Raw genomic sequence first — 25,879 nt, 5'->3', positions numbered from 1 at the left:
AAAGGGGCTCGCTGGCCAGACCTCCGCGCAGTCTCTTACAATGCAATCAGCGCGCTCTCCCGACAAAAGTCCTGTGAAAGGGCTTTGCGCTCGCTTTTTATACCTCTCTCTTTTATGATCACTCCGTGAGCCAAAAAGCCACGCCTGTCGGTGATGTTACCTCAGCCCTGGTTGGCTGGTGAGGGCTTACCGACCATGCCTTTGATGACTGGATGACGTGGCCACACCTTCCTCTTGGCGCTCCGCCTCCTTTCTCGGGCCTCACCGCATGGCTTATGGCGGCGTTGAGCGAGCGTTAAGGCAGCGAACGCTGCTAACAAAGGCGCGTAACAAATTGAGAGAGAGACATAAGGCACCGACTGTAGGGGCACGTAATGGTGTCGCTTGGAGAGGGAGGTTGTTAAAATGGACGGATTGGAGACCTACTCTTATTTGATCGACACAACGCAGATTCAACTATTGGAAACACGGCCTTATCTAAAACACATACTTATGAAATAACTGAAGTCCTATGGTGGCCTACGTGTTGCTTGTGGACTAACTAGGGGTGCTACCTTTAACCATTTAATGATGTCATATTTACAAGTGTGGGTTCTAAAACCGCAACACTGCACCTCCCCCCCCACCCTCCTTTTTCCAGGCTCGTCCCGAGCCGAAACAAAAGGGCTATCTTTTAAATTAATGTGACACTTAGGTGTGGTTACCCTCTACTTTTAACCTCACCCTGAGTGCGACAGTTTTAACACTAGATATGTCCCACCTGCTGCGTTGCATCCTACCTAACTGACTCACGCCCACAATTAACCGAATTACGGAATGGTCTTCAAACTAAACATTTAGCCGGTGGGGAGCATTATTCACAAGACACTAATTATTTACACTCCAACCCAGGACCTGTCTTTTGTGGGAAAAAGAGAAGATGGTTTGAAAAGAGGAAAATGCCATTGCCATGCACTGCACCGATACACCTTACCCATATGCACCAATAAAATGCACCATAAAGAGAAAAATGCACCAAAATGAAAATGCACAAAAACAAACATTTTAAAATAATAAAATGATGTCTTCTTCTTGCACTTGCTCTGCTGGGCCAATGATTCTGGCCGTCTTCTTGCTTGTTGTTTTTATTAATAAAAAGGGCACACACCGCTTCCGCTTGTTTTATTTGTGGCCAGCAGGGCCAACTCAGGTGGTCCACTGCTGGGCATATATGCCACTTTAAAACACAGTGGTCCGCAAGCCAGATACCGCTGGCAACAATGGTCGGTCCCAGCAGAGGTGCCAGGCCACAGAACGTGTGGTCCATAAGTGGTGCCAGGCCACAGAACGTGTGGTCCATATGGTGCATCATTGCAGGCAGGAGGCAGCAAGGGTGTGGGCGTGCAATTGCGGACACCTGCACACTCCCCTCGGGCACAAAATAATATGGTCCATGAGTGGGGAAGGAAGACAAAGCAGAGTTAGCGAGGGGAAAGGGCACAAGGGTACACATAAAAACAAGGCAATGCAAGATGAGGGGCGCGGGAGAGCGAGCCGAGAAAGCTCGTCCCTAGCGTTCGTCACCCCTCATGCCACCCACTCTACCCTTGCCCCTACCCCGTATTTACACAATTTACACCTTTACAAAATCGTCGCTAACGTCTTGTCCCCCATATCTCCCCGAAACCAAATTCGTCATCAATCCCTCCTAAGGAGGAAGAGATGGAATACCCACAATGTCTCACCCACGTCAAGATGCGTCTTTCATTCCAAACATTTGCCAAAACCTGGTGTGGAGTCTTATCACCTTAGTGAGTGGATGCAGATGGTGCAAAGAGATTTTCTCCTATCTATCCTTCTAATTGACATTAACTCTCTTTAAACTACCCGGGGTCTTGCCCTGCCAATCCATTGGCCATCATTAAACTATGTGGTTCTAAAAACCAATTCCCATTGACCATACTGTGGCGCGCTCCCAATTTTGGGGTCTCACTCCCCTGATTTTTCTACGCTGTGCCCTCGCACAATTTCGGGGCTGGGTCGTGTGGCTCCCCTAGCAGGTCCTACTTACCTGCGCATCTCCGCCACTGAACGTCACCACCTGAGCTTGCCTAGCTCCTTCAAACTACCCTAACCTGGGGAAGGCCCTCCCTGGCACTTACCCCCTCGATGCCCCCTCTGGCATTGGGCTACCCGGGTCCTCTTCTGGGATCCTCGGGCCCCGCTGAACTCTACTTGAACTGAACACTGACTCTAACTGGCTCCCAGAGCCTACCTGCGGCCTCACCTGGCCGACAGACTACCAGTGGCGGAGTGCTCAACTAACCATACACACCAACAGGCCACACGCCCAGCCATTCCATCCACTTATGCACCCATCCAAGCAGTACTCTGCTACCTTCCGCACCACAGATGTCAATATCCAACCAAAATTTACCTACTCCCTCTACCTACTTTTAAACTACCCTCCCCGGGTACTCGTGAAGGGGTCCATCCTTCCCCCATTCACTCCTTCGCACCATGCACTCCACTCCACTCATTCCACACTCCACACTCCACTCAACAAGCACTCCACACCATTTATTACCACTCACCAAATCTCTACTTGCACACTAAGCAAGCAATTCATTCAACCAACTTCATTACATTCATCCACAATACGCCCACAATACATCACCTCTCCAAACCATTGCCTCACGCTCTCAAATTTTCCCACGCTCAATTCCTCATTTCACCAGCACTACCAAGAACTTCCATATGCAAGCAATGCCTCATTTCATCCGAAACTTAAAGCTCATACACACAGCATCATTTAAACTAACTACTCCCTTCTAATACTAGTGCTCCCCGTCATCCCTTATACTAAGCACTCCCTCGTCATCATCAACCACCTAATCTGACTACGTCCCCACTACTTGTACAATTGTCACTACTTACATCTCGGTCATCTATAGTCATCTCTAGGTCCCTATACATTTATCCTAACCCTCCCGGGCTAGCTTGTACTGCCAATCCCCATAAAACTATAGCTGCTCTGCCCCAAAAAGATACGATGTGAGGGATGGTAGATCTACCATCCCTCTACACCATATACTATTCGCCATTTCTATCAGTTGTCCACTATTCTCAAGCCTTTCGGTGCGAATACATCTTTACTGCTCGGCTTCGAAAAACCGAGCAATGCATACTGTGGTCTGTCTCCTGTAGGTTGGGTCCGTCCGGCATTTTCGACTCTGGGGAAGAGGCATACTCGGACCGAGGTTCCAAGGTCCATCTTGGCGCAGACCCTTTCAGTCTCCGGCCCGATGACCCAACCTCGCCCGTTCGGAACATCGTCCCCACCAGGGGGCGAAGGTCCGACCTGGCCTTTCTCCCCCGGAATCGTGCCGCTCGCCGCTACGGCGCGGCACCGACCATACAGGGTGGAGCCCGGCCTGAATCGTGCACGGCGCTCCTTGCAGGAGCGACGCGGCAACGATCCCCGCTGGCCCCCGCAGCACACAAAGAACACCACGCCCCGAGAGCTCGCGTCGGCTACACGTCGGCCTAACCGCTGCCCCGGTCAGCGTCGCTGCTCGAATCGCATTTTCACATCCACAAGCGCCTCTTCCCATACTCACGAATCCCATACACTCCGTGCATTCTATTACTGCACTCTCTCGTGCACACCACCCAGGCACACTCACACACTCTGTTACACACCTCTCTCGTGCACACCCTGGTGCACTCTCCTCCGTTACGTACTCCGTAACACTCATGGGTGTGCACTTCTACATCCACTCACTCAGCGCACACCTACCCACGGGTGTGCAATCCCCTATCGCACACCCAATCACGCGCTCTAATGCGCATCCCCGCACACTCTCCACAACCAACTCAGGTGTGCATCCTCGCACACGCTCCTCATCCATCTCACTCTCTGTATCACTCTCACCCTCACACGTACACTCCCTTGTGCATTCTCCCTCGCTCTCGGTTCCATACTCGCGCTCTGGCGCCATTCGTACACGCCTGCCATTCTCTTTCATACAGCGCACCACGGACCTTCTACGAGCGCCCGGGTGACGTCTGGATCTCAAGCGCGTGAAAAATCCTTTCGCGCCAAACCTTTTCGCGCCATATACAACCTGGCTTACCTTCGGGATCCTTTTCTCCACACGCACCTGCAAATTTTCATTTTGGTTAACAAGCACGGCACCATGATGCGAACACGGACTTTGCACATATTCCATCCTCATCTCCGATAATGCCTCTTTGCCTGCCGTCTCTCCAATCCCAATTTCCACTATTGCTTCGATTTTATTTTATTTTTTCTCGACGACCGCTGGCGCTAATAAAATAAAATCTTCTAATTTGGCGGTCGTCGGCTTCCCTATACCCCGAGTCCCGATTTCTATCCCGGTCCACCGGCTGTGCTCTGCTCAGGCTCGCTTTCCCCGCGCTCCTCAAGCCGCGCTACCTCGTCGCATACCCCCGCAACCTCTCCACTTGACCTGCGGTCTATGTCTCTCCCATATTTTTCTATGTGGCCACCCATTCTGTTTTCAAAACCCTTCAATTTGATTTCCCACCTCATTTTTCAATTCCCCAATTTGGTTTTCCAATTTAGTTATGTCATTCTTTTGGGCATCAATTATTTCCCTCTTTGATTTGTCACTCCGGGCGTCCAATTTTTCTGTTAATTTACCTAATTCTTCTCCCATATACGCCCGGAGTTGCATCATAAAAAGGCCCATATCTATTGGCGCTGAGGGCGCGGCTGCCGCGGCCATGTACGAGGCGCCGCCATTTTGTTCCTCTGCTACCTCCACTGCTGTGCCCTCATCGGCTTCCTCCATTGCCAACTGTCCCTCTTCTTCCCTGGGGTCCTGGGTTAATTCTACCCCTTTTATTTCCCGGGTGGATTTGTCCCCCAATTCTCTCATTTCTGCCCTTAATTTGTCCCTCTGCATTTCTATAGATGCTCGTAGTTGCTCTATGAGTAAATGCAGGTCCCAACCCACTGGTACCGCGGGCTCGGCTCTCGCCGCCATGTGCGAGGCGCCGCCATTTTGTGCGCCTGCAACCCCTACTGCTGCATCCTCATTAATTTCCTCCTCCATCTCTCCCAATTGTCCCACTTCTTCCCGGGGGTCCTGGGTTGCCTCTAACTCCTCTTCATCTACCCCCACTGGCATCCGATCGCCTTGGCTATCCATGGCACGATTTAATTTGGATGCTAATAAAAATTTTGGCCACTCAAAATTTTAACCAAATTTTTCCAGATATAAAAAATTTGGTTCGGGTCCAAATCCCACTCCCTGACACCAATTGTTACGGCCAATATGCACAATTGGTGTCCAAAATTTTGTCTAACAAATTTAGTCTCAGGTTCCAAATCCCACTCCTGACATCAATTGTGCACATTGGCCATAACAATTGGTGTCGGGGAGTGGGATTTGGACCCGAACCAAATTCCACTCCTGACACCAATTGTTACGGATATCGGACGTTGGCTCTCCCCTTATCAAGGGGGGGTTCATTCCCTTGTCTTTTTCTCTGGCCGACCCGAGTCCTGGGGGTTATAACGTCCTTCCCGGCACGGCGTTAGATAGGGTTTGTTAGGCCTAGGGGTTCACTACTACCTAAGATCTAATGCCGGCCGGAAACGAGGGAATAACTCCCGCTCGAACCACGGATATGATGGAAAATGCCGAGCGGATAGCAATCCGCGATCCGAGCTATTAGCAATGAGACTAAACCCAATTGTGAGCGGTTCCTACTCGTGCCACGTTTACCCAATGATAGAAAGGACGGATGCGATCGGATGGAGAGGAAACCAGAGTATAGGAAGAACAAAGATGGCTTTGTTAATTATTTACAAGAACGAGAAGAGGAAATGAAAGAATGTACAGGACAGGAAGAAGAAGAAGCAGAACACAGGGCAGTCTTATTCTAATACCCCAGACAAACGTACACACTCACACGGGGATTGTAGCTGGAGGATGGTCAGGTAGAGGGTCCGGCGATGGGGTCCAGGCTCCGGTCCAGCGGGCGGAACCCGGCAGGCAGCTCCACGTATATTAGAACGCGTCCGGACAGTTATATAGCGGGGGGAAGCTGGTGTCCAGCGGCGTACGTAATAAATGCACGCTCGTGCCAAACGCCCTCTCTCTAATGTTCTCTTAATAATAATAATAATAATAATTCATTTATTTTGTATAGCGCTTTTCCAGAAGCCCAAAGGCGCTTTGACAGAGTGGCAAACATAATGCATAACAATGCATTATGTCTTAATCAACGCCAGCGAGTGAATCCTTAACAAGCGCTGCCGTATCTCTCCAACAAGCGCGCCTCCGACAAGTCCTCCAAGTCCTGTCTCATAAGCACCGCTGAATAAGTCCTCTTAACAAAGGTGCTCGCTGGCCAGACCTCCGCGCAGTCTCTTACAATGCAATCAGCACGCTCTCCCGACAAAAGTCCTGTGAAAGGGCTTTGCGCTCGCTTTTTATATCTCTCCGCGCGATCACTCCGCGAGCCAAAAAGCCACGCCTGTCGGTGATGTTACCTCAGCCCTGGTTGGCTGGTGAGGGCTTACCGGCCACGCCTTTGATGACTGGATGACGTGGCCACACCTTCTTCTTGGTGCTCCGCCTCCTTTCTCGGGCCTCACCGCATGGCTTATGGCGGCATTGAGCAAGCGCTAAGGCAGCGAACGCTGCTAACAAAGGCGCGTAACAAATTGAGAGAGACATAAGGCACCGACTGTAGGGGCGCGTAATGGCGTCGCTTGGAGAGGGAGGTTGTTAAAATGGACGGATTGGGGACATACTCTTATTTGATCGACACAACGCAGATTCAACTATTGGAAACACGGCCTTATCGAAAACACATACTAATGAAATAACTGAAGTCCTATGGTGGCCTACGTGTTGCTTGTGGACTAACAAGGGGTGCTACCTTTAACCATTTAATGATGTCATATTTACAAGTGTGGGTTCTAAAACCGCAACAATATATTCTTTTAATCACCCATATTATGCCCTACTCCATATCCCACTTGAGACTCTCAGAAAAGGACTCTGACAAAGAAGTTTGTCATCTAAAAATGTTGAATTATTAGTTCACCTGGAACGAAGTTCAGGGAAGCTTATGCCATGGCGTGTCGTCCGTCAGTCAGTCCGTCCGTCCGTCAGTCAGTCAGTCAGTCAGTCAGTCCGTCCGTCCGTAAACACTTGAAACTTCTTCTCCAAAACCGCTGAAGGGATTGTGACCAAACATGGCACAAATGATATTTGTTGTGTTGTGACTAAAGTTTGTTCACGGCATTAAAAAAATCGGGGTCTAATGGGATTTACCGGGGTCAAAATGGATCCAGGTTTGACCCCCAAAATAGGAATTTGCTTTTACCTCTGAAACTACACACAATATTTCGATGAAACTTTATCACAACCTTCATCACCCATGCTGTACCAAAGTTTGTTCACGGCATTAAAAAAAATCTGTCCCCTTAGGGGATTACGGAGGGGGGGGGGGGGGGGTTGCCCCCTAAAATAGGTATTTGCTTTCTTCTCAGAAACTACACACGCAATTTCGATGAAACTTCACCACAACCTTCATCACCAATGATGTACCAAAGTATGTTCAAGGCATTAGAAAAATTTGGGTCTTACGAGGTATATGGGGTTGGGAGAGGGAAGGGGGTTGCTCCCCAAAATAGGGATTTACTTTCTTCTCTGAAACTACACACACTATTTCGATGAAACTTCACCACAACCTTCACCACTCGTGCTGTACCAAAGTTTGTTCACAACATTAAAAAAATCTGCCCCCTTAGGGGTTTATGGGGGGGTTGCCCCCCAAAATAAGTATTTGATTTCTTCTCAGAAACTACACAAGCAATTTCGATGAAACTTTACCACAACCTTCATCATCCGTGATGTACCAATGTTTGTTCAAGGCATTAGAAAAATTGGGGGCTGAGGAGGTATACAGGGTTGGGGGAGGGGGGGGGGGGGTCGCCCCCCAAAAATAGGTATTTTTTTGTTTGTTTAAAGTCTTATGATTATGTTCGTATGATTCTAGATGCTGCCCTGTCTTCTAGCAACCATTGAAATTGGTTTAAAATACCTTTAGTCAGTGCAGTATACTGTTTATTCTACCAGGTGAGCGCCAGGTGTATTGCCCCTATGTTTTTGTTAAGTTGCCTGAAGATAAGATTTCTCAGACAGGCCTTTCTGATTTCCCTTGTGAACTCCAAGCACCTCATTGCCTTACCACCCTCCATTCCGCTATATAGTTAAAGCTTCCTAACCAGCTTCAATCCCACAATCTCCAGCTTCGCACCAATTAGCTTTGACAAACAAAACACCATTTTTTGTGCTAAATTTCACAAATTCTCACCAACATCAGATCAGCAGCGGCCTGGATTGAGGGATCTGTCAGGTTGGAGCAGAGGCCTCGGATGTTTGTTTCCTCCCCCCCCCCCCCCCCCCCCCGTGTCCTCCCCTAGCCCTCATTCTTCCCCACATCCTTTATTTCTCTAAGTCTCCTTCAATTTCTTCAATTGTATCTCTCAAACCAATGAACTCCAATGTTCTGTCACGTCCTGATGCATTCTGTGTTGTCGTTCCTCCACACGCCTCGACAGTACAAATAAAATCGAATACCTCCACAGTATTCGACAGGACAAATAAAACAAAACAATTCTTTTCTTTTGATTCTACTTCAGGACAGACAACTTGATAAGGTTTTTTTGTATCCAGGACGTTTTAACAAGGCCTAGTTGAGGTCTAATTTTAACGTTTTGTTAACAAAGGAAATAAATCACATCAAAACAGGAATTATATTAAGGTATTCGATGTGTATACACGCTTGATGAAATGCATAAGTCAAACATTATGTTGAAAAGAAATGCCAAAACTACGGCCAACATATGTGTAATAACGTAACCGTTTCCTTCTGACCTTTTTCTCCGCTTCTTCTTCCTGGAAGAACCAGACTTTTTGTTACGTTTCCTGAGAAAAAAACACAAATGTCAGCAAAGATTTACGATGTTTTTTGACTGCATGAATGTTTCATTTTTCCAATTACACATAGATTTATTTGGTTTTGGTGCATGCCAAAAATAGTTACTACACTATAAGGTGTATCTATACAATGAGAGATGTTTGTCTGTCTGTCTGTCTGTGTGTCACCATTTTTCTCAGAGATGGCCAAACGGATCTCCGTAAATCTTTCAGAGGTTCATCAGTGAATTCCGGGGAGTGTTATAGGCCAAAAGACGTTTTTGAAGTTTTTGAAAAAACAAATATATATATTTTTTTTTAATGGCTCCAAACGCCATGGACATGCTGCTTCTGCTGTCTCAACAATGGATGGAGGTCCTCAATGCCAAACAGGAAATTAGAGCTGTCTCCCTTGACATATCACGTGCCTTCAATACGGTCTGGCACCCCACTCTGCTCACCAAACTCTCCTCTTTTGGTATCCTTGGAAATCTCCACGCTTGGCTTGCGGACTTCCTCTCTAGTCGTAGTCAACGTGTGGCCCTGAATGGGTTTCTCTCATCTCCCCTTCCTGTTCTGGCTGAAGTTCCCCAAGGTAGTGTTCTGGGCCCTGTGCTTTTTCTGGTCTTCATCAATGCCGATCTCCAACTCTCTGGAAAATCATTTCTATCTCTTTGCTGATGACTCCACTCTCTGCCGCTCCATTCCTCATCCCTCAGATCGGCAGTCTGCAGCCTCCTCACTCTCTGCAGATCTGGACAAAATCACAGACTGGTCAAACAAGTGGAACATGTCTTTCAATCCTGACAAATCTCACACTCTTACGATGTCTCTCCGAAAGGACCGACTGGAAAACCCTCCCATCCACTTTCTGAATAATCCTCTCCAAGAAGTTCTGTCACTCAAGCTTTTGGGTCTCACTATCTGCTATGATCTTTCCTGGGAAAACCACATTTCCAAGCTGGCCTCCAAAGCCAGTCGCCGACTGGTCAACCTCCGTCGTGCGAAGTCCTTCCTTGGCACACCTGAGCTCCTCACCACGTACAAGGCTTTCATCCGCAGCTCAATGGAATACTGCTCTCCCCTCTGGGCTGGTGCTCCTGCCTCACACCTAGCTCGTCTTCACACTGTTGAAACCAAAGCTTTCAGAATCATTGGAATCTCCTGCGATGAAGCTACCTCCGAGGGCCTTTCACTCACTCACCGCAGGTAGGTAGGTGGTCTTTCTGTCTTCTACCGACTCCTCTCCGGCCTTGCTCCCCCTGCTCTCTCTGTGCTCTGTCCCCCAAATATTCCTACAGGTCGCACAAGATCTGCCTGCAACCCTCTTCTGGTTACACTGCCAAAATCAAGACTCTCTGCTCACCTTCACTCCTTCATTCCTCTTTTTTCCCGCCTCCGGAACAAACTCCCTCACTCTCTTTAATCCCACTCCTCCCTCCAGGTCTTTAAAACAGCTGTTCACCACCATCTCTTATCTTCCCCCATCCAAAACCTTGATCTTTTCTACCCCCGCTAATTTCACCCCAGATTCACTTTTTTGAAATACCAACTTCCGTCCTGGAGGTCCTTGCAGTGTCCTTGTGTTTTATACTTCCCCCATCCCCCTCCCCCTTCCCACGCCTCCTCCCCCCAAGCCCTCTCCCTCTCACACATCTCCCGATGTCCATGCTCTCAAATGTTGTGTTTGTGCTTCCCTTCTCTCCCCATCTTGTCTCCCACTACCCTTATTATATGTTTTATGTGTCTGTTTGATTTTTTTTGTGCGATAAATGTTAGCTCTTTCACGAGCCTCGATCCTGTACACAAAAAAAAAAAAATGCACAGAGAAAGGTGGCGCCCCCTGGGTGGGGGGGACGGTGGTGGGGGAGAGGGGAGGTTGGTGGACCAGGCACATAACAAGCAAACAGCTCAGAAAACTAATCCTTTTTTTTGTACACTTAGTCGAGGCTCGTATAAGAGCTAATGTATCGTATATAACATATAATAAAGAGAGCAGGAGACAAGAGGGGAGGGAGAGGGAAGCACAACAACAGCAGGGAACACGGACATCGGGAGATCTGTGGAAGAGAGAGGGTTGGGGGTACCGGGTAGGGTGCACGAGATAAACAAGATGGACACTATAGTCCGTGGGCTGAGTAGGGTTTACATGCACCCCCCCCCCCCCCCCCCCCCCACAACTTAACTTCCCGGGTATGTCCATGTACCCCCCACCCTAGGGGTTAGGAAAAACCGTGTTAACAGAAAAAAAAACTCATTCCCAAGGTACCTCCTACGCATATTTTGATGTTACCTCCCCCCCCCCCCCCCCCCCCCCCGTGTCAGTGATTTCCGAAAATTAGGGGTAGGCGAAATTCAAATGGCCATCACTTTTTACCTAGTCACCCTATGGTTGTATATGACCCCCTCAAAATGTTTGTCCTGGGACACTCTTTACAATGATATGTGGTATATGCAAATGAGATCACTAATGAGGTCACCAGAGGTCAAACTATGAGGGAATGAGTTTTTTTTCTGTTAACATGGTTTTTCCTAACCCCTAGGGTGGGGGGGTACATGGACATACCCGGGAAGTTAAGTTGTGGGGGGGGGGGGGGTGCATGTAAACCCTACTCAGCCCACGGACTACTACAAGGACTTTCAGGAAATAAAACAGGGAATTTGAAGGAGGTGGGTTTGGGGTGTATTAACGGGGTAGAAAAGATCAAGATTTTGAATGGGGGAAGATATGAGATGGTGGTGAATAGCTGTTTTGAAGACCTGGAGGGAGGAGTGGGATTGAGGAAAGTGAGGGAGTTTATTCCAGAGGTGGGAAAAAAATTTGAATGAAGGAGTGAAGGTGAGCAGTGAGTCTTGAAGTGAAGGTGAGCAGTGAGTCTTGATTTTGGCAGTGTAACCAGAAGAGGGTTTGCAGGCAGATCTTGTGCGACCTGTAGGAATATTTGGGGGACAGAGCACAGATAGCGCAGGGGGAGATAGGCCGGAGAGGACCGGGAGAAGATAGAAAGGCCACCCAACTTGCCTGCGGTGAGAGAATGAAAGGAGAAGAAGAGAGGAAGAGACATATATTGAAGAAGAATATTTTGAAGAAGAGACATATATTGTGGTGGAGAAGAAGATCACGTGTAGCATTAATGAAGGAGATACAAGGGTTGAAATGCATTCTGAAAAGATTTTTTTTAAAGGAGAAGGGTTTATATTGCCTAGATTCCATTTGGAGAATTCCATCATTTGTACTTTATAGGGAATCTAGTACTCATATAATACTCATAAAGGACCTTCAGTTGTTTACATATAAGTTTTACATTTGCCCAGGGATTTTCAGAAAGTGACAAAGAAGCAAGGGTAAGATTATGTGGCATTTCTCTTGACTTGATTAAGTACATGCACGGGCAGAAGAAGAGAGCAGCAACGAGAGCTGGGGATAAGACAAGGAATGATGTGGAAGTAGACGTGTACAGGAAGTTAGACGAGGATGGTGGGAAGATGATCTATAAAATAGTTCGGGACAGGGTGAGGATGGTAAGGACATGAAGGAGGGAGGGGGAGCAGGGGATGGATTGTGATCAGGGATGGAGACGGGAAGTTAGTGACAGAGGGTATATGAGGGCAGTACTGAAGGTATATGGGAAGGCTGTGTCAAGGAGATGCTGAATCTGGGAGGAAGCACAACATAGGTGAAGTTACTGAGCTATGTAGACAGAAAAGCGGAAGTTATTAAGATTACGGAAGCGGAGTTGCGTACAGCATTAAAAAGGATGACGGGGAGAGTGCCAGACATTGATGAGGTACATGCAGAGATGTCAGTTGCAGCGGGAGAGATTGGAGTCAGTTGGACGAAGAGGCTGTTGAGTTTATGTATGAGAGAGGGTAAAATTCTGGAGGGGTGGTGGACTGGTTTAAATGTACCAATATGGACAAGGAAGGGAGACGAGCAATATCCGGACTATAATGAGACATCATGCTTCCAAGTCACGTGATGAAGTTAATAGAGAGAATTCTGGATATGAAAAAGTGTGGAGCAGAAGAGAGGCAAAGAAAAAAATGGCTTCTTAAAGGGAAGAGGGACGACTGGTGAGATGTTGACGCTGAGACAGTTGGCATGGGGTTGGAGATGCAAGGAATGGCACCAGCATTTGTTCTAGTGCCGCTTCTGTAATGGCACGAGGAGCAAGCACCAGTTGGGTTCCTCAACCCCCACATTGTTTTTATTATACATTTGTCAAAATCGTGTTACTGGTGATTTCTAATAGGACAGTGCATGGATCACTCATAATAGAAGATCTAATCGTTACCTTTTGTATTTTCTTTTTAGATGCTTTGGTGATGCAGATGGGCTGCAGAAAGAAGGTTTAACAATCATTGACGCCGTCATTAAAAAGCCAGCCTGATTTAGCTGGTTCTCCTAACTAAGTTGACTTGTTTTACAAGGCCAAGAAAAGGCCAAATTTATGATTTGTGCTGGAATGAAATAACGAGGTGGTGGTGCAGTGCAAAGCTATACTAGCGCACAACAGATAGAATGAACATAACGTTGATCTATTGCATGCTAACCTCCATGGGACGCATGGGGAGCTGACGTTTCAGGCACTAACCCATCGCCAGTGCTTGCTCTGACGAAGAGTTAGTTAACACCCGAAGCGTCAGCTTCTCTTGCTTCCCACAGCAGTTAGCGTACGTTGAACAATGTTCTCTTGATTCCATCCGTTGTTATACCCGTTCGCCGATGCAGAACACCAGCCTTCAGGATTACGACAATAGTATTCTACCCCATGCAACTACACAACTGGGTGTGCGCACGTTACAGGAAGGTCCAACATTTTCTGGTGGGAAGTTAGTTGGGGTAATAATAAAAAGTTGCTTGCATTCCAAACCCCAGACTTTCTAAGCCCTACCCCCTTTATTTGTTAAATATGTCCTCATAATGCATTATGTAAGCAATCAGTTTAAAAAATAAGTACTTAGCATGAGGATTAAACTCAATTTTACAATCTGATGAATGGTGCTTTTTGCTTAAACGTTTTTTTTCTGATTCCAGATTAAACAGGAAGTTTGGTAGAAATTGTTCAATTGGACAGGAACTTTAGTTGAACTTCGAAAATGTTTCTGTTAGAATAGATAAGTATTTTAAAAAAATTGTTTGTGGTCAAAATTTACATTTGACAAAAATATTTACCTAACGATAAGGTTTTTTGTGCTTTCTATCAGCTTTGGTTCAACAATGTGGCTGATCACACCTGTGTCGTGTCAGCAATTCTTCATCCTCTTGTATTTCATCCCGATTTTCAAAGTCATGAGTTCCAGCAGAGCTGCTGCAAAAATTAGCATAAAGGACATCATCATCATCAGGCCAGTGGAGAGAACCATCAACATAATCATGCAAAAGTTTAAAGAAGTGCTACGAGTGAATGCAGGGAACCAATGGGTTCTGAAATGGGGTTTGGAGTTGGGAGAGGGTTTGAGAATGAGCTGAGAAAAGGTCGTTTCTGAATCAACTGTGGAAATGTAAGTTATGGCTGAAGGGACATGTGATGTGGGAAACTGTAAAAGTAGAGGGAATAGCAGAACCTAAAAACATAAGAGAAGCTACGAATGCAAAGGCATAATGGAATTCTAGAAAAAAAGAACGTGGGTAGTGAGTAAGTATAAGTGTTAACTGTTGGTACGGAGAATAAGGAAGACTGAGGAGGATCTCAAATACAAGCAGAACAAGAAAAAGAGCAATCAGAGATTGCAAACCCTCGCCAGGATATATTTTCAGTGTTTTTTTTAAAGGCTTTTGTGTTAAAACAAATATGGCGGCCGAACCACGTGACCGATGACGTCATTATTATCTCCCCCCCCCTCCCCCCCATTAATTTATTCCCAGATTATGCTCAAGAAATTTCATCGTGATCGGATGACGTTTTATACTTGTCAAATTATGACGTCATAATGGAGGCACCCATGACATCATCATTCACAGATGTTATTCCACATGGGGGAATTTTATTTTTATTCTTTTATTCCCCTACCAGAGGAGGTGCTCATATGGTAAAATTTCCTGTCAATCGGGCGAATGGGTGCCGAGAAAATGAATTTTTGATTTCTTTACTTCATTTTGAGAAAATGAGTTCTTTACAATGAGCCACGTCTGAATTTTTTTGATTCAGCGCTTTTGGAGATATAGAGGTGCAAAGTTTTTCGGTTTTTCCACGATAGCGGCCGAACCACGTGACCGATGTCGTCATCAATATCATTTAAAAAAATTATACAGGTGGAGATGCACCTATGGTGAAAATTTCCTGTCAATCGGACCAACGGTTGCAGAGAAAATCATATTTATTCTGTGCGGACAAACAGACAAACAAACGGACTCAAATGCAATACCCTCTCCTCTGGCGAGGGTAATAATGGAAACCAGACCTGATAAGGATGATAAAATCTCGTCTTTTTAAACCCGACCTTCATACCTGGTTCGAGCTTGCAGCAGGAGAAGTCGGCGGAGGGCGTCAACCTTAGTTCTTACTTTCTCCGGTGGATGTCTATGATAAATTGATATGGACATGTGATAGATATGACAATTCAATCATCAGAATGAATGTTAGCCTGTACGTGTGGCATGATGCTTGTGGCTGTATATGTCAATAGGTAATGGTAACATTGGTTAATAAATCAACTGTGCAGATATAAATCTGGAGAATTAAAGAGTAGTTACACGAATTATAGTCATTGTAAAAATAACTTTCATGAAGCATTGCAGTACATAGTGTACATCAAGAGATAAAGTAGACTGGTCGAAAGTTCATTTGTGAAAAGCACCGACTATGATTCAAATGATTTTTTTCAGCAATACAATGAGGCCTGCCATGAAGTTCTGGATGTGCATGCTCCCGCGACGCTCCAAACCTCTGTACGTCTCAAACTGAACCGGTACGATGACAATGTCAAGGAAGTTTGACGACGCTCTGAGTGAAGATGGCACAAAACAAAATGAGATGCTCATCGCAAAAAGTTCATCGAATCGTAAGAGAATATTTGCGAGACTGTTCCGACTGCCAAGAAGAATTGTTACGATGAAAATCTTTCTAATTGTACTCCCAAAGATATGTGGAAGACTGTAAATGAATTACTTAATGTTGGAAGAAAAGCTTTTACCTTCGCCACTGAAGGTGGACAGATGTTATGTTTCACCCCTGTCTGTTTGTTTGTCTGTGAGCAAGCTATCTCAAAAAGTTATGGACCGTTTCGGACCAAACTTGGAGGATAGGCTGGGTGTGTGACGAGGATTAATTGATTCGAAGTTGGTGAACAATTGGATCAGGATACGGTAATGTTTAAGTGCTTTTTCACCAATGAGAGATGGGGCCAAAAACAATATATAGTGTGATATCTCAAAAAATTGTGGGTATCAAATATGACAAAATTTGGTGGATGAGTTCGCTAGGTGGCAAGAACAAGCAGATTAGATTTTTGTTCAGGTCTCCAGATCCAGATCTGACCCATCTGTGGATACAAAACATAAACTGTTCAGGCTGGCGGAGGTATGCTCTCTACCGAGTGCAATTATAGATCTCTTCTGTTACTTTCACTCATATTTTACCCTCCACTTCCTCTTAACCGCCATTCACCCTCACACCTTTATTTTGCCCTAGTTTGATCATGGTGACAGGTACGTCAACACACATATAGTAGAAACGGAACTAAAATGCTAAAAACAAGTCAATATTTCTACATGTCCACATATGCAAAAATAAATAATTACAGTTACGAAATTTAATTAGCCATTCATATGAAACCACCACTAAACAACTGTCGTCATCGTGTTGGAGACCAAAATTGATTTGTTTTTCATAATAAACTAGAACGACACTCTTAGACGTCACAACGTGGACGAATATGCCTCCGCCCACATTATTACATCATTATAATACGTGTACCAAGTTTGATTTCAATCCCTTCAGCTGTTCTCAAGTTATCACATTTTTACCTGACATGACCTCTGACTTGTGATCTGTTGATGCCATAATCCAATCAGTTCATCTTTGCATCATATATGCTTATACCAAGTTTGTTCAAAATTCCATCACTGGTTCACAAGTTGGCATAGCAACAACATTTTTACTTAACATGACCTCTGATTTTTAACCTCTTGACCCCAAAATCGAATCAGTTTATTTCTGCATCACAATATATAATTATACCAGGTTTTGGTGTAAGTCCCATGATTAGTTCACAGGTTAGCTCAGTAACAAATATTTTACATGACGGGACATCTGACATTTGACCTTTGACCTCTCGACCTCAAATTCTAATCAGTTGATCTTTACATCATTTTACATACCTGTACCAAGTTTGAATTTGATTCATTCAGCCGTTCTCAAGTTATAGACGTATTACAGACTTTGACCTTTGACCTATTGACCGCAAAATCAAATAAGTTCATCTTTCCATCATAATACACACTTGTACCAACTTTAGTCAAAATCCCATCACTGGTTCACAAGTTATCACGGTAACAGGATTTTATTTTTTACCTAACATGACCTCTAACCTTTGGCCTTTGACCTCATGACCCCAAAATCAAATCGGTTCATCTTTACCTCATTGTGCATGCGTGCACCAAGTTTGACTTAGATCCTTACAGCCGTTCTCAAGTTATCGCGGTAACGAAAACCTATCACGGACGGACGGACGGACAGCCAGACGGACAACCTGAAACCGGTGGCGGAGGCACAAAAACACACAAAACCCCAAAAGAATAATTACCTGTAAGGAGAAAAGCACAAAATCTGTCAATGTTGGCTCATATGCGCATGAGTATCCACAGATCTCATTAGAGGTTTAGAAACTAAGTACGAGTATCACATCATAAACCAACTTCAAAAGTTGATCAACCCCTCTGTGTATACCTGCTTCTAAGAACATTTTAAATTTGGAATTACGTGCTTACTCGTGTAAAGTGCGTTTTTTGTGGCAAACAACTCACCCATTCTCAATCAAAACAGCTTGTAGTTCTTGGCATTTCTCTTCTATTCTTGTCAAACAGTCAGGACTAAGGTCACAACTATGGCTCACTGAAGACACCTGCTCCCCTGTTTGCTCACTGGATCGATCTAACCCCAAATCATGAACTGTCATCTCATCTCCTTTGCTTTTCTTCGCTTTGGAACAATCATGACCTAAAACCCGCGTTCTGCAATCAATACAAGATCCTACAGACTCCTTGTCCCCCAAATCATCTTCTTTAGTCCCTTTGGAATTTCCACCTGTGCCTGACAGCTTCTTCCTGAAAGTTTCCTCATGTTCAACATGCGGAATTGTATGAGATTTCATTGAAATTTCTCGGTTAATACCAACCGGGTTCTCGTCTTTTGAAATTCCAAGAGGTGGACATAATCGGCTTTCCGTGTCTTTTCCCTTAATCCCCAATTCCTCAACACCGACCCTTTTTCCTAAACGTACAGACTCTACTTTTTTCTCTCTGCCTCTACTGCCACTGCAATCACCCTCCAGAGAAGATCTAGGTTTGAGATGCGGAGAGTGAGGAAAGCATGGCAAAGTGCCTGGAAGAGCCTGGGAGGATCAGAAAAGCAAACGTCAGTTCCAAAGAAAGTGCAGATAAATCATAAAAGATTTTTATTATTTCCAATGACGTACACATGTAGATTGTGCATAAATTCATCGAGGTCAAATGTTTCTCAGGTTCATGATGGCACAATATATGAATTAAGCTAAAACAGAATTCAAAATGCTCCTTTACAGTTTTGATGACTGAAATCAAAAACATTCGGTTAACAAGGCTACCTTTTTCAACCGCCTTTCCTGGTGTTACGCACACAACTAATACCAATTATAATAGGAATGGCACTTTTACGTACCATTCTCATGAAGATGGATTCCATAAAATGAATGCACAAAAAGGAAGAAAGGAGATTTTCAAATCTGAGCTGCTTAATACAGCACGCCCCACTTAAGCTGATCACAATGTATCTCCACCATGTTATATCGTGTATCTGTTCACCTTCGCTCCAAAAACTAGAGCATTCCCAGCCTAGGCAAAAATAAGTATATAGTCATACCATACCATACCATGTATCATTTGTATTGGTTCATCTTTATTTCCTCTTCCTTTGTGGCTCTCTCCTTCCTTTCCATTCCATCCTCTTCTCTTTCTGTCTTCCTTTTCCCCACTACTCTTCCTGCCCCTCCTTCCTCTCCCCAATTCCCTACTCCAACACTCACTATAATTGTCATTCCAACATTAGAGGTCTCCAAAAATGGCTGATTCACTGAGTTTTCCTGCCAAGGTTGCTGCAGCATCCGGAAGCATCGTTTGCTTGATGGAAAAATATCTGCAAATCAATGTAACAGACCCTCTCATCACTCGGCGTGGCTTTTCCTCGTACGACTATAACACTGTGGCTCGTGCCCAGTTAGCGGTGGTGTTGTGTATGTTCCTTCTCCAAATCCCCCCATCCTGACATAACTTCCTCCCACCATACCCCCCTCCCCTCCCCCCTCACCCACATCAATTACCCTCTAGTGCCTGTGGCTTTGACTTACATCGACGACATTACATTCAATTTCTCCATGCCACTGCAATCCCATTCTAATTTGAAAGTTTCCCTAACCCTAACCCTAACCCAAACAACTAACAACCCTAACCCTAACCCTAAACCTAACAACTAACAACCCTAACCCTAACCCTAACAACCCTAACAACAACCCGAACCCTAACCCTAACAACTAACAACCCTAACAACAACCCTAACCCTAACCCTAACAACAACCCTAACCCTAACCCTAACAACTAACCCTAACCCTAACCCTAACCGTAACCCTAATTTGGTGGACAGGTTGGGTGTCTGACAACCTTGAATTGATTCGATTTTGGTGAAGAGAATTTTTTAAGTGATTCTTCACCAATGAGAGACAGAGCAAAAAACGATATACAACACGACATCACAAAAAGTTGTGGACGGATTAGGACAGATCTCGGTGGACATGTTGGGTGTGTGACAAGGACAAATCAGGATATGATAATTTTTAAATTTAACTTGCATTCTCAGCTTTGAAACCCAACCAAGCAGAAGGCATCCATGGATCACTCCATCAAGGGCCAGAATCAGTGACAGGCCTATTAGCAGATAGTGACATTGTGACCTATAGTGACATCCTTGACAGGTCGACTGTAACTCTACCATAATCAATGTATCTGCCCTCGACAATCCTCTAACTCCTCCATATATACTGTATATCCATGAATGGATATATCCGTCCATATACAGTCACGTGAAAAAGTAAGTACACCCCATGTAAAGTTTGGACTTTTTCAACATATTTCAACATACAGCTATTTCATCTTCATTTCAACAATATTGATAGATAAAGGTGATATAATATAACAAATATCATGAAACATTTACATTTTGTAGTCCATTGTATAATTTAAATAAACATAAATGCAAATTTCGCGTGTAGAAAAAGTAAGTACACCCCTACATTTATCACTACTTCAAATACCTAAAATTAGAATCAGGTGCATCAGCTCAGGGGCAAATGATTAGAACATCGTTAGAGAGGATCTTGGAGGAACCTGTCTTATTTAAACCTCAGACATTTGGTTTGGTTTGCTCTTTGTTGTTGAAGTGTGCGGCGTCACCATGCCTAGATCAAAATACCTCTCTGAGGCCTTCAGAAAGAAGGTTATGGATGCCTACGAATCTGGGAAGGGATTTAAAAAGATCTCCAAACAATTTGAAATCAATCATTTGACTGTCCCGAAGATCATCTACAAATGGAGAAGATTCCAAACAACTGCCAACTTGTTCAGGCCAGGCCGCCCCAGCAAGTTCCGCCCGAGAGCAGACCGCAAGATGCTGAAAGAAGTCTCCAAGAACCCCAGAATGTCATCACGGGACCTACAGGTAGTTCTTGCCACTGTTGATGTCAAAGTGCATGAGTCTACCATTAAAAGAGGCTGCACAAATTTGATCTACATGGGAGGTGTGCCAGGAGGAAACCTTTGCTGTCAAGAAAGAACATCAGGGCAAGACTAAATTTTGCCAATGAACACCAAGGCAAAGACCAGCACTTCTGGAACAATGTGCTCTGGACAGATGAGTCAGAGGTAAAGCTATTTGGCCACAGTACCAGAAGACATGTTTGGCAAAAACCAAAGACAGCATTTCACCACAAGAACCTGATACCAACTGTAAAGCATGGTGGTGGAAATATTATGGTTTGGGGCAGCTTTGCTGCACCAGGGCCTGGGCAGCTCACCATCATATAATCCACTATGAATTCTTCATTGTATCAGAGGATGCTTGAGGATAATGTGAGGCCATTTGTCGGAAAGTTGAAGCTCAACCGAAGGTGGACCTTGCAACATGCCAATGACCCTAAACATACCAGTAAATCCACCAAGGAATGGCTGAAAAGAAAGAAATGGAGGGTTCTGGAATGGCCAAGTCAAAGCCCGGATCTAAATCCCATCGAGATGTTGTGGGGGGATTTGAAACGAGCTGTGCATGCAAGAAACCCCTCAAACATCGCACAAGTGAAAGAATTCTGCATGGAGGAGTGGGCAAAAATTTCTCCCAGTCGATGTCAGAGACTGGTAGATAGTTATAAGAAACGCCTACTTGAGGTTGTTTCTCCCAAAGCGGGCAATACCACCTATTAGAGCCAAGGGTGCACTTACTTTTTCCACATGCGAAATTTGCATTTATGTTTGTTTAAATTATACAATGGACTACAAAATGTAAATGTTTCATGATATTTGTTGTATTATATCACCTTTATCTATCAATATTGTTGAAATGAAGATCAAATAGCTGTATGTTGAAATATGTTGAAAAAGTCAAAACTTTACATGGGGTGTACTTACTTTTTCACGTGACTGTATATGTTCCTCTAGCTAACTCAGCAATGGAAGGATGCCATGAACATAACTTCGCAAATGATAGACAATTCTTCATCCTCTTCACTTGCAGGCAGCAGCTGCTTTAATATATGCTGCTCTGGGGGAATTTAAATGTATTTATTGACGTGGAATATGTAGTTAAATGTTGAATTTGTCTTTACACAAAGATTACATGGCTTACTCTTCAATCCACTTCTATGGTCGGCTTTTAGCAAAAGTATAGTCATTAGACCACCTTGGGCTTACAATCCACCACGACCTGTCATTGGCGAAACCCATCTCTAAGATAGTAGCCTTCAGGTCTGGGTGTTGCCTTAATATTTTTTGCAAAGCTATCTTTCATTGAATGTCAACAGATCTTAATAGTGGAAAAGGCATTCATCTCCAGTGTCATGGAGAGTGGTTCCACTCTTGGCTGTTGCTGCTGCATCTCACATAGATATTGCACTCCTGGATACAGTGGAATGTTTGGCTCTGAGTGTATTTGGTATCTCTCAGTGAGAAGTTGAAATTCTGGGACTGCTTTGATTGGTCAATCCAATTTGATGTATTGGTAAATGGTGTCACTGATCAGGTAGGAATGGTATGAAAATGAGAATCCTGCTTTACGAGGCTATCTGGTTATGGATATGTCAATACCTCGCTCTTCCATTAGCAGAAATAATTATTTATATATATATATATATATATATATATATATATATATATATATATATATATATATATAAATAAATAAAAAATAAATATATATATATATATAATATATATATATATATATATATATATAATATATAATATATATATATATACAGGGGGCTGCAAAAGTAGGTATACAGTAAGGATTATACCAGTATTACCAGTATTATAATAGTGGTGCTAGGATTCATTTAATACTAGAATTCATTTAATTCATTAAATTCGCGAACAACAGCAGCAGGACGACTTCTACTTTCAGCAGGATGGGGCGCCACTGCACTTCGCACTCACTGTGCGTGCGCTTCTTGACAAAGAATTTCCCAACAGGTGGATTGGATGTCGGGGAGCCGTTGACTGGCCACCACGTTCGCCGGATCTCACCCCTATGGACTTCTTTTTCTGGGGATGTGTAAAAGAGGGTTTTCACACGCAAGCCACGTTCTGTTGATGCCATGATTCAGTTCATACGGGAGGCTTGCCAGGAAATTGATGCTGATAAAGACCTTTGTGCCAGAGTGTGCATGGGTGTCCACAATCGACTAGTGGAGTGTGTGAATGCCGGGGGCAAACAGTTTGAACATTTGAGGGATTAATATGTTTATTATTGATATGTTTATTATTGATATGTTATTATTGATATGCTTGTATAATCAATAAAATACGTTTTGTGCACACGTTTTGTTTTTCATTACTGTATACCTACTTTTGCAGCCCCCTTATATATATATTGAGATCAGACCCCATTACTGTAGTGGATACCAGGAAGGAAGTGCCACATCAGCTATTGCTGCATGCATCCTGACCACCAGGAAATGCCTGCCACATATTAACCTGTCGGTGGTACACAAAACAGTTCTGGGAGCTGCCGGGAACAACTACAATTTAGAAAAGGCTCTTCTGGCCTAACAGTTGCATATTCGCCGCCTATTACTATTAGGCATGATCTTCGTAGAGCTACAGCCCTTTAGTTCTCCGTAGGATGGTACTGCAGCCAAAAACAGGAAAATAATTTAAATTCTACATTTTATAGACCAGTGTTCCCTCTCCAGTGTGGACTGGTCTATAAAATAGAGAAAAATTGGAACGTGAGTACAGTATGTCTATTAATTACGTACTACGTACTACTTACCTATCTTACGGAGATGTAGAGGGATGTAGCTCTGCTAAGCTCACGCCTAATAGGCGGAGCCTATGCAGCTGTTTAGCCAGCAGAGCCTTAAAAAAATATGAAATATGTAAAATATATATGTATCAGGAAAAAAGTAAACAAAAAAATCTATTTTCAAAACTGTTTCAGTTCATTGGCTTATGTGATGAATAATTATAAAAGCCACGGAGTTAATGATCAGACATGGTTCACGAATCAGGTTTAACAATGACAAGAACACCCGAACTGACACCTCTTTGAAAAATGCGGATTCACGTGAGCCCGGTTTTTAACCTCATTTATTTCCAAACGGAATTCAAAAGTGAGGTGAGGGGGAATCCCACTCTCTCTTTATTCAAAATTCCACCCTCGTCAGGGGCAATCCCACCCCGTTCATTATTCAGGTTGTTTGGAAACCATTTGTACATCATTACAACCAGACGTCAATCGAGAGGAAGAGAGAGAAGCAGAGAAAATGAGAGGAGAAAAAGAGAGAAAAGGAGAGGAGGAAGAGGAGAGAAAGAAGGAGAGAAATGAATGAGAGAGGGGAAAAGAATTAGAAGGTTTCAGTACCAGGGGATAGCGGCTCCATTTCCTCATCCACCATGAAATATTCACCGTGAAAGTCGAGATGTCTCTACGTTTGTCTACAAAATGACGTAATAATAACATACATCGGTGTGTCGGTGTGCGTCTCTCACCTCAGCCATGTCGCGGATTGTCGATGTACATTACAATCCCTGCTCCGACAGAGGGAAATGGTCGACGAGGTGGAACCGAGAGACGAGACGAGTGGGAGGGGCGAATGGGCGAGAAAGGGAGGGAACGAGTGGGTCGAAATGGGAAACACAATAGGAGTCGAGGGAGAGGGAGATAAAAAAAAAAACAAGAAAGAGAAGGAAGAGGCTGATGATGCAACGAGGTGGAATGAGGGAACGGGATAAGAAAAATAAGGGAATAGCGAGAGGAGCGGATCACCGGGAGAGCGCTCCTTGTTGTCGCTGGTAGAGCCGGATGGACCGGGATCACATCGTCCGCCTCGTCCAGCTGTTTCCCCATTGTGAGGAGCAGATGGTAAATCCCCCGCCTGTCGTCACCCACACCCTGGTGCAACCAGCACTGAGAACTGCATTTAAAACTTTACCCTCTCCTCCTCCTCCTCCTTCCTCCTCTCACCATTAACTCTCCCTCCCCCACTTCTTCCTCACTACCCTTCTCCCTCACACCCTTCTCCCTCATCCCCTTCTCCCTCACCCACCCATAACTCTCCCTTCCCACATCTCCTCACCCCCCTTCTCCCTCACCTCCTCCTTCCTCACCCACCCATAAACTCTTCCTCCCCACTACTTCTTCACCCCCCTTCACCATCACCCCATCACCCTCACACCCTTCTCCCCTCACACCCTTCACCCCTCACACCCTTCTCCCCTCACACCCTTCACCCCATCCCCAACTCCCTCACACCACCCCTTCCTCACCCACCCATAAACACTCCCCCCCACACCCCTTCACCCCCTACACCCTCACCTCCTCCTACTCACCCACCCATAACACTCCCCCCCACTTCACCCCACCCCCTCTCCCTCACACCCACCTTCCCCTCACCTCCTCCTTCCTCACCCACCCATTAACCCACCCACCCCACTCACCCTCACACCCATCTCCCACACACCCTCTCCCCAACCCCTTCTCCCACACCCACCCATTAACTCCCCTCCCACATCTCCTTCACCCCCTCTCCCTCACCTCCCCATCCTCACACCACCCATTAACTCTTCCCCCCACTACTTCTTCACCCCCCTCCCATCACCCCCTCCCACACACCCATCCCCCTCACACCCTTCTCCCACACCCTTCACCCTCAACCCCTTCTCCCCACACCTCCTTCCACACCCACCCATAACACTCCCTCCCCACATCTCCTTCACCCCTCACCCACACCACCACCCCACACCCACCCAAAACTCTCCCTCCCCCACTTCACCCTCACCCCCCTACTCCCACCACCCCCTTCTCCCACACCTCCACCTCCTCACCCACCCATTAACTCTCCCTCCCCACTTCTCCTTCACCCCCCTTCTCCCTCACCTCCTCTTCCTCACCCACCCATAACTCTCCCTCCCCACTTCTCCTTCACCCCCTTCTCCCTCACCTCCTCCTTCC

General features: G+C 45.2%; 1 protein-coding gene across 1 annotated transcript in view; it reads right to left on the bottom strand.

Moving 5' to 3' along the window:
• The window catches only part of LOC137426019 (uncharacterized), a 40,960-nt gene extending 16,440 nt beyond the window's left edge, over positions 1 to 24,520 (bottom strand). The window contains exons 1-6 of the mRNA XM_078775356.1: positions 24,418 to 24,520; positions 17,935 to 18,521; positions 15,419 to 15,490; positions 14,204 to 14,278; positions 13,262 to 13,303; positions 8,925 to 8,975 (exon numbers count right to left, since the gene is read on the bottom strand). Coding sequence (XP_078631482.1) covers positions 8,925 to 8,975; positions 13,262 to 13,303; positions 14,204 to 14,278; positions 15,419 to 15,490; positions 17,935 to 18,521; positions 24,418 to 24,426 — 836 coding nt within the window. The 5' untranslated portion in view covers positions 24,427 to 24,520. The remainder of the gene's footprint in view (positions 1 to 8,924; positions 8,976 to 13,261; positions 13,304 to 14,203; positions 14,279 to 15,418; positions 15,491 to 17,934; positions 18,522 to 24,417) is intronic.
• Positions 24,521 to 25,879: the final 1,359 nt, after the last annotated feature.

This window comes from Myxine glutinosa, chromosome 4, assembly GCF_964187855.1.
Source record: "Myxine glutinosa chromosome 4, kmMyxGlut1.1, whole genome shotgun sequence".
In the NCBI taxonomy this organism is placed as follows: Eukaryota; Metazoa; Chordata; class Myxini; order Myxiniformes; family Myxinidae; genus Myxine; species Myxine glutinosa.
The sequence above is the reverse complement of the archived record's forward strand: the minus strand, read 5'-3'. Positions and strand labels throughout refer to the sequence as shown.